Source organism: Plectrocnemia conspersa, unplaced genomic scaffold (genome assembly GCF_051122295.1).
Source record: "Plectrocnemia conspersa isolate PC_06_02 unplaced genomic scaffold, ASM5112229v1 ptg000003l, whole genome shotgun sequence".
In the NCBI taxonomy this organism is placed as follows: domain Eukaryota; kingdom Metazoa; phylum Arthropoda; class Insecta; order Trichoptera; family Polycentropodidae; genus Plectrocnemia; species Plectrocnemia conspersa.
In genome coordinates, this window is record NW_028277167.1 from 20,356,513 (window position 1) to 20,366,305 (window position 9,793).

The window sequence follows — 9,793 nt, forward strand, 5'->3', positions numbered from 1 at the left end:
TGCGTACAGAAGAAAACAAGAATTTGTAACTGCCGTATTTATGTCTTTAATGAATAACATAAAGAGCAGAGGGCCCGGGTTGGACCCTTGAGAAAACCCCAAAAGGGTGAAATATGCTTTTGACAATCGGCCGCCATAGGTTACAAACAGTTTACGATCGCTTAAATAACTTGAGAATAACCGAGTTAAATCATCCGAGCAACCGATTTTTTTTTAATAAAAACTTTTTATGAATAGGGGTGATTTTTGTGCATTTCCATAGATCAGGAAATCATGATTTCTTGAGAATTAGATCAAAAATACGTTTTAGAGGAGCAACGAGACTGACTTCGCAACCCTTCAAAAAAAATTTAGGAATCAAGTCAGGTCCAGAAGAACGTCCTGTTTCCAATTTGTTATAGCCGTTTCTTTGAAGACCAAGAACAAGAAGAAGGAAGCGACTGAGCAGAAGGCGAAAAATATTCCTCGTAAACAGAACGAAAATATTACGCAAAACCGTCAGCAATATTTTGTGAACCGTATAATGTTTTATCGTCAAAGTTGATCACTTTTTATTATCTTTAATGACCATCTAGTTCTACATAGTATTTAATATAAATATAAATATAGAATAAAAAAATAGTTACTATTATTAGAATATATTTATAATATAACAATGTGACTAAAGCTTCTAGATATTTTCTTTTGCGTGTTTTTAAATATAAAATTGTGTTTAAAAAATTGTGTTCTATTTAGTGGTAGTGAATGTGAATATTAAATAATTTAATTTATATTTTTATATATTATTTGAGAAGCGCCGGAAAAGTTTCACGGAGGGATCGCTCAAAAACTCAAGCAACTTGTCAAAAGGTCGCTAGGTTCAAGATGCGTTGCTCGGCTCGTTATACCCAACTGAAATAAAACACATTTTTTTCATTTCGCTTGATAAATTGAATAAAGTAGTAGCAGCAGCAGCGTCTTGAGGTCACGGAGTGGATATCAAAACAACGACAAAAAACTTTGGCAAATGGTTCGAGAAATTGACCGCGACTCGATCGAAAATAATTCAACTTAGACCTCCCAGATTCGCAAATTATTCATTGTTAAGATTTCATTATAAAGTATCGGTATCGGTCGCTACTTTCACTTTGACGGCTCAAAGTATTATGCCGACTTGGCAAATTGTACTTCGATTCAGCCCTTTTCGCGAAACTTTCAATAGCAACAAGGTATACGCAAAAAAGATCTATCGCCGAGGACTCAGAATTCCTCCACCAATCCATGAACTCTTCACCCCCTTTGACGTTTGATTCTTACCCCCGACAGGGGTGCAAACACACACACACATATATACACATATGCATAAATATAACCTTTACATGTGCGCACATTCTTTCGCTCGTCAAAAAGATATGAAAAGAAAATTTTCGTTTACGATTTTTTTTCAAAGTGACACTCGAGTAGAAATGTCCCTTTTAGTGCGACGATTTTTTTTAGTATAATAAAAAATATTTATAGAGAGAACGCGTGCGTCGATTCCTCGAAGACCTTTGGCGACGTTTTTGTAACAGTTTTTTTATTTTTCTTATTGAGGTCTTGAAAAATATTATACCAAGATGGTGTTTATGCTCGAACGGGTTTTTCGTTTCGATTAAGCGAGTAATATTTGTATTGCCCCATACTGAAACAATACAACGTTGGGCTCTATTTAAATAAGTAGGTAATCACTATAGATTTATTTTTTCAGGTTACTATCACCTATCATTTTCATTTATAAGCTAAGAAATTGTAAATTTTTAAGATGTTTTAGAAAACTGTTGTTCTATTAGAATATATATAAATATTTCACCAGACCTACTAATTAGTACTGGTCTTAAAATTATTAAATAATGTAATTTTACTTTTATTAATCTGATACATATGATATGATAATCTGACATCTACAATATTTTTTTATGTATAAAAAACGTAACTAACAAAATATTAATTTATGACCTAATAAAAATGATGAGATTAAAGATCTTTTATTTTAATGCAAAGTAAGTCACAAAGATTTTTGTTATTGACGATTCATTTACTGTTTCAAAATGGGACTATTTTCTTAGTTGTAAACTATGTTTCCAGATCATAAATAAATACTAAAATTTATATGTAATACACATACTTAATTAAAAATAACGTTTCAATATTAATTTAAATCAAAAATATTTTTTTCTTATACTTCTTCAAAGTGTCGGCGCAATGTGACAGTCGAAGGGTGCGTCGAGTGCCAGGGCTCAACCACAATTCCCTTTGCACCGATGAATGGGTTTACTTTTATATAACTTTTCAACCGACGACTAACATTGCCTCTTTTATTTTCCATGGCTATTAGGTGCTCACAAGCGCCGCTTTAATTAATCAGTCACAGAGCAAACGACGCGCACTACAGGTGCAGAAGTGCTGGAAAGGAGCCGACGGATAAAAGCGAATAATAATAATAATAATTGACGCTGCTGCGGTGACGGACAAGTCCAAAAGGAACTCAAAGAGACACTTGACATGTGATCAAAATCGTATTTTTTCTATGCCGAATGTATTCTTAGTACGATGAAAAAACTGTTACATTGAAATTGTATATTATATATGCTACAGTATAATCATATTATATAGTTTAACTTCAAATAAAAAGGAAACATTATAAAATATGGCTTACAACAAATGTGGCACAAAATAACTTTAATCATATTAAAATAGACTTTCTTAAAACAACATATCAGAGTTGTTATATATAATAGATTGTTTATACAATGAACATTAAAAAATAATCATCAAGTAATCTTTAAAAACCTGTGATTCAGAAAAGCTATTCTTAAAATCAATGGATTCGAAAAATCAGATATGATAAAAATATTACAGCACATATAGTTTCATCTAATTATAATATTAAATTTAAATGTTAAATAAAACTTATGAATTTATTAAGTTTACTATATCTTAGAAACTGCATTATTATATTACTTAAAGTACATCTAAATTTAGATTATCTCTAAGGAAACAACGCTTGTTTAATAGTGGTAATATTTTTTTTGTAATTACATTGAAGCTAAATTAAAAAAAAGGATTATATCAATGAACCCATAAATTAGATCAAGTGTTTTAGCAAATAATTATAAATAAATGCTTACACCTATGTTTAAAATGAATATTAAATTAAGTTAAATGAGTTTTAAGCTTTATTTTAAATAGAGAAAGTGAGCTTTTCGTTGTATTTAAGATGTTTCTTTAAGCAGTGGACTATTGTATGACTATTTATATATAATGAATTTATGATGTATACTATAAATTTATTTATGTATTCATATTTTATTAGGTGCTTTAAAAGCTCAGCCAAAAGGAAAAATATTGAAATTTATTTAACTTGAAATATTTATATCGAATTATAACCGATTACAAAAATAACAACAGTAGCCCGTCTGGTTGCGCAGACTGGTATATACATCTTAAAAGCCTTATCAAAAGCTCGATTCTCCTTACAAAGGACAGAGAGCCCAGGGGGCAGGACGCCGGTGGCGTCGTTTGTACCGACGCTTGTTGCCGACTTATACACTACTCAAGGATTACACAACTACACCCTGTATATACGTTTATACAACAGCAAGTATATATTCGTTCGCTCAAAATACCGTTCGTACTTTACTTTGTAGCTATATCCTTTTTTATATATGCTCTACAGTGCGACTGTATATTTTCACGAAGTAAAAACGTTGACTACATGCTTGCAGCTAAAGAAAACTTCTCAAAGGACTCCTTAAAAAAATTACTACCGTGTGAATGTATAAATTTTATGTGAATACATTTATTGTAATTAATTAAAAGTATAATTTAAATATTATATATACATCTATTCAAAGATAACTATAGTTTTGTCTTAAGATCTGCTTCATAGAAAAGCTTATTGATCAGCAAAATAATGGCAAATACAAGTTTGACATGATAAACGATGAATAATTCTTAAGAACATTATTCCATAATAACTTTTGATAAGCTTTCTCTTTACTTTTAGATACGAAAAAGCATATAATATATTATTATTAGCATCAATTAAATAAAAGCTAGCTATATATATAAAACATATATTATTAGATTTTTATTTATTTATTTTTTAAATAACACTTGAAACTAAAAGTTTATAATTATAATATTTTCTTTATGCTTTACTAAGAATTGAGCAATTTACTGCAACTTTACCTAACAATCGCTTCTGTCCTGTCACATACAGGTTTTATCTTAGACTTGTAATTATTGTGTACCAGAAACTTTATCTATATTTAAATCAAATTCAGCATTCCATATAATAGTCAGTTTTAATTAATAACGTTCATATGAAAATAAATATAAATTGCGCAAATATTAATGTCTAAACGTTAATATGGACGTCTATAAAAATTTTGCAGTCCGTCAGTCCTAATTTGTCACGACACGACCGATTCCCAATTTTTCGCAATATAATTCTCGGTGTACAAATCGATACATTACTACGGTATGTTATCGGACAAACGCCATGTAGTCTATTGACTAAAATAACCGTGTCAATGATTCTCATCTGTGTTTGTGAGTATGAGCGCTCGTTTGATGAATTTCGGTAAGCGAAAAATATTTGACACCCGTCTGGGTCCATTGTCGCGATTCAATGCGAGCTTTCGAGTTGGGTTTGTTTGTCGGCTATTTCGGAAAAGCCATCGATTGAATGTTATAATAACATATAATTGTGAAGAAAGAATCAGTTGTGACTTGTGCATTTCAATTATGGAAAATATCAGTAGATAGAAGAAGATTTGAAGTTGAGATTAAATTTATATATATGTATATGGTAAAATACTAAATATTACATTTATTTACTAACTTATTATTCTGATTTATAATATTTAAAAGCGCAATGATGCGTATTAATCAATAAGCTACAACTTATATATTAAAAAATATATTTAATATATAAAAAGGCAATAAAAATAATTGTTATTATAAATTATAAAAAAATAAAGCAACAGTAATCGAAAATTATCAGTCTTATGTAAATAAAAATAGTTTTAAAAATATATATTTATGGTGAAGATTAACTATTAATATTACATAAATAGATGCACTTTATTTATTTATTTTTATTATAACAATAAATTTTATTTAATATCAAAATATTTATTTTTTATAAATATATTAATTAATATAATTAATACGATATCTATAAATAAATATATCAATACTATTAAAAAATATTAATTGATTACTACATAAAAGATTCTTATAATAATTTTTGTGAAATAGCAAAAATACTTATAGATTCAATAGTAATTTGTATAATAATTTTTCATGTTGCACAAATCATAAGTGTCCTTTTTTATACAATATAAAAATAGCTCCCCATACGCTTATTGACAAAGCCTAATTTATTGATTTCTTGACACATTTTTAACTTGATAATAGTCACAATAACAATAATGACGATCGAAAAAAATCGCATTCACATCGATTGTCGCTCTAAGGTGTTGAACACCATTGACACCCATAATATAAAAATGAATAGCGACACCGTTTCATTGTTGTATTGCAAAAGTCACTGAAGTGCCGACTAGTGTTAACAAATAGGTCCAGCGTGTAAAAGCTCATTGTTACTATTTATTTATTTCTTCTCCCCAATCGCCAATAACTCCGCGTCTTTATTCGCCATTCAATCAATAGATTGCACCCTAAGAAAACACTCGAATATTTATTATACTACTTTAACTACTCGAAAAAATAAACCCGTCGGCATTCCCAATACATTATTATTTTATTCCATATCTATATAAATATTTAAACGCACCGAATCATAATAAGGATTATGTGATATCTAATGTTTTAATATTTGTTTGACGAAGGGTTGAAGTGATTTTTTTTTCTATTTTGTATTTAATATACTAATAATAAAAAGCGTCGGTGTGCGCCAACAAAGAGAATCTTACTCCTTTTTTTATAAATAAGAATTCCTAGTAAGGTGAAATAAGATATTTTATTTTGTTACATGTTACAGAGGCCCTTTGTCCTTTAAGAGCGAAACGCTAACCCGAAAAAAGACACCCTTGACAGTGGACACGCTTTTAATTTTAAGACTCGCGAGATACGCGTTTTTTTGTGTTTATTCTCAAATCACTATTTGTATTATTTATTCTTAAATAAGACGCTTAGCGGCAAAGTAGCTTACTATGAAAATTGATAGGGTTTTATAATATAAATGTTGAGAATATGAGATCAAGTATTTTTGTGCCTAAATGGAGATTTATATGATTAAATATATCATGTCAATACATTTTCAAAACAAGCCTATATCATGTAAAATAAATGAACTTTAAGTGAACAAATATTTTTTTTAAAGTAAAAATATTTATATATTTGCAATGAAATAAAAATATTTTTTAAAAGCAATTTGGAAGAAATTGATAAAATGATAAGTTTCACTAAACACGTGACATATTGTTTTAATATTATATTTTTAATCCAAATTCACTCAAAAATTTGTAAATAATACTTATGTGCTACTTTTAAAAGCCTAACCTCGAAAATTAATATTTACATTTTTAGCAAATTAATTTTAGTCATTAAGATGTGTGTTTATTCTCAAAGCTATATTTAAAAAGTAGTACTGAGACAGTTAGTACTAATACTTGTTATTTGCATAATACGGGTATATTATAAAATTACAATTTTTAATTTTCATGCTATAAATATTTTTTTTTAATAATCAGTTTCAATATGATTTTCAACGTATGACTACATTTAAAAGCATCACATTTAAATAATTATTTTTTTACTTACTTTTGCAATTTTGATTATATTTCATCTTAGTTTTAACTATAAAAAATATTTTTAAAATAATAGCGTCATCTTTGTTTATCACATTCTGAGCTATTTGTACTATAAAACTTTTTATAGCAACTTTTAAATGTATCATATTTAAATAATTATTTTATCACTATTTTTTCAATTTGGATAATATTTCATTTCGGTTCTTATCATACAAATTATTTTCTACATAATATTATAATCTTTATTAATTAAATATAAATCTATTAGCGCTGTAATATATATTAATGGCTATTTCAAAATACGGAAAATTTAAATATATATTTTTCACTAATTTTTGCAATTGAGACTATATTTCACCTTCACTTTTAATATTCAAGTTATCTTTTAAATAATAGCGTAATCTTTATTAAATAGATCTTGAGCTATTTGCACTTTGAAACATATTTATTGCTACCTTTAAATGCGTCACATTTATATAATTATTTTTTTACAAACTTTTGCAAATTGGACTATATTTCATCTCAGTTTTAATAAAATAAATTATTTTCAAAATAATAACGTCATCTTAATTGATTACATTTTAAGCTATTTGCATTGCAAAACATATTTATAGCTACTTTTAAATGCGTTACATTTTAATAATTATTTCTTTACTGACTTTTTCAATTTGAATAATATTTACTTTCAGTAATAATCATTTAAATTATTTTCTAAATAATAGCGTATGTTTTATTAATTAGATTTTGAGTTATTTGCACTTTGAATCATATTTATAGCTTTTTTTAAATGCGTTTCATTCAAATTATTATTTTTTCACAAATTTGAAATTTGTATTGTTTTAATTGTACAAATTAATAGTTTAATCTTATTTGATTACATCTTAAGCTATATGCATTGCAAAACATGTTTATGGCTACTTTTAAATGCGTTACATTTTATTAAATAATTTTTCACTAACTTTTGCAATTTTAATTATATTTAAATCGGTTTTTATCATACAAGTTTTTTTTTTAAATAATAGTGTACGTTTTATTAATTAGATTTTGAACTATTTGCACTTTAATCATATTTATAGCTACTTTTAAATGCGTTTCATTAAAATAATTATTTTTTCACGAACTTTTGCATCTCAGTTTTAATCATACAAATTATTTTCAAAATAATAGCGTCATCTTTATTAACTTCATTTTGAGCTATTTGTATTGTAAAACCTATTTATCCAAACTTTTAAGTGCGTTACATTTACATTTGGATAATATTTTTATCCTACAAATTATTTTCTAAATAATAGTGTGATCTTTGTTAATTAGATTTTGAGCAATTTGTTATGTAAAAAATATTTATGGCTACTTTTAAATGTGTCACATATAAATAATTAATTTTTGTAATTTAACTATGTTTTTATTATACAATTGATTTTAAAAATAATAGCGTAATCTTTATTAATTAGATTTATATATATTTGCAATATAAAACATAGTAATGGATACTATTAAATGCATTACATTTAAATAATTGTTTTCTCACTAAATTTTGCAATTTAAACCCTATTGCAATGATACAAATGATTTTTTTTAAAAAGCGCAATCTTGATTAATTGATTTTGCGCCAATTGCACAAAAATATATTTTAATATATCACATTCTTACAATAAAATATTACAAAGCAAATTTACGGTCTACTTTTAAATTAACAACACAATTCATAATCAAATAATTTTATGATTTTTGTTTGAACTATTTGTAATATGCGATATTTAAAAATATTTGAATTATTTATTCACTAATATTCACTTGATCTCATTTTATTCACTGCCACTAAGCGACCCATTTTAAATTATATTTGTATGTTTATTTCGATTATAGTCATGCATGATATCATCATTATTATTATCACTATATATCACAAGAAGCAAAAGTGGGCTTTCAATAAAGCCTACTCACCTTTACTGCGATCGATGAGTTGCAACATGCCTCTAGCGAAGGCACACGAGTGACATAAACGTCCGTTCGCACAAGTTGTTTTTTTTTCTTTTATATCGAAACGCGCACTAAGATCGTTTCACTGACGGCATAGTCAGTGAGTGTGTCAATCTGCTTATCCTATATAGTCATTTGGCTGACATAGCACGGGATATTCGTTCGCGTTGACGTTTTGCAGCCGAAATAACGAAAACAGAGTGGGCGCGTGATGTTGAGCCGCGAGACGCCGGTGAGCGACTAGCGAGCGTCGGTCCACGGACGCGCGTTTGAGATGCTCTGGTGAACGCGGCGAGGGCAGGCCCAGGCGGCCGCTCCGCCCACCGGACCCCCACCCCGAACGGCGGGCGCCCCCACTCCGCTCCGGCTCGCTCGCCCTCCCCGTAGCTGCTGTGCGTGTGATGTTTGCCGCGGCGGCCTATACGCTCTGCGTTTTATTATTGTCTTTTTTCGCTTGCTTCTTCTTCTTCTTCTACTTCACGTGCGTTTTCCGGACGCGGCGGTTATTGCGTTATGGAATTTCGCAAATAACAATAACGCTGGTTTTATATGATACATATTTAATGTTTGTTACAAATCAGTGCTTGTACATACTCCCCCATTTAAAATGATATAAAACATTTCTTTTTTTTAAATATTTTTTTCAAATAAAATAAAATAATAAACTCGTCACATATAAGTCACTTACGCCAGCGTTTTTTCCTATCCGGCAAACATTTTTGGAATGCATTATTTGGTACAGTCGTAAAACATTTCTTCATAATTTGCGGAAACATGAAAATATCACAGGGGGTATATCTGCTGGATATGGTAGCTGCGCCATCACGACTGTGTCATTTTTGGTCAATAAATTCACGAATTTGAGCCGGTGCGTTATCGTGGTGTAAAAAACTTAGTTATTTGTTAACATTTCTGGTTATTTGCAAAATGAATATTTGGTAGTAAGAATACAAATTTGAATCTTGCCATTTTATTGAACTTGGCGTGCTCTTTTTAGTCTTGACTTTTCAGGG

The 9,793-nt window shown here is 28.6% G+C and overlaps 1 protein-coding gene across 2 annotated transcripts in view; it reads right to left on the minus strand.

The window, feature by feature from the left end:
- LOC148236892 (paired box protein Pax-6-like) overlaps positions 1-9,021 on the minus strand; it is a 93,846-nt gene extending 84,825 nt beyond the window's left edge. The window contains exon 1 of one of the 2 annotated variants that reach the window (XM_088183060.1): positions 8,745-9,021. In XM_088183060.1, the coding sequence (XP_088039186.1) occupies positions 8,745-8,772 (28 nt within the window). In that variant the 5' untranslated portion in view covers positions 8,773-9,021. The remainder of the gene's footprint in view (positions 1-8,744) is intronic. The other variant, XM_088183058.1, reaches the window with a different exon arrangement.
- Positions 9,022-9,793: the final 772 nt, after the last annotated feature.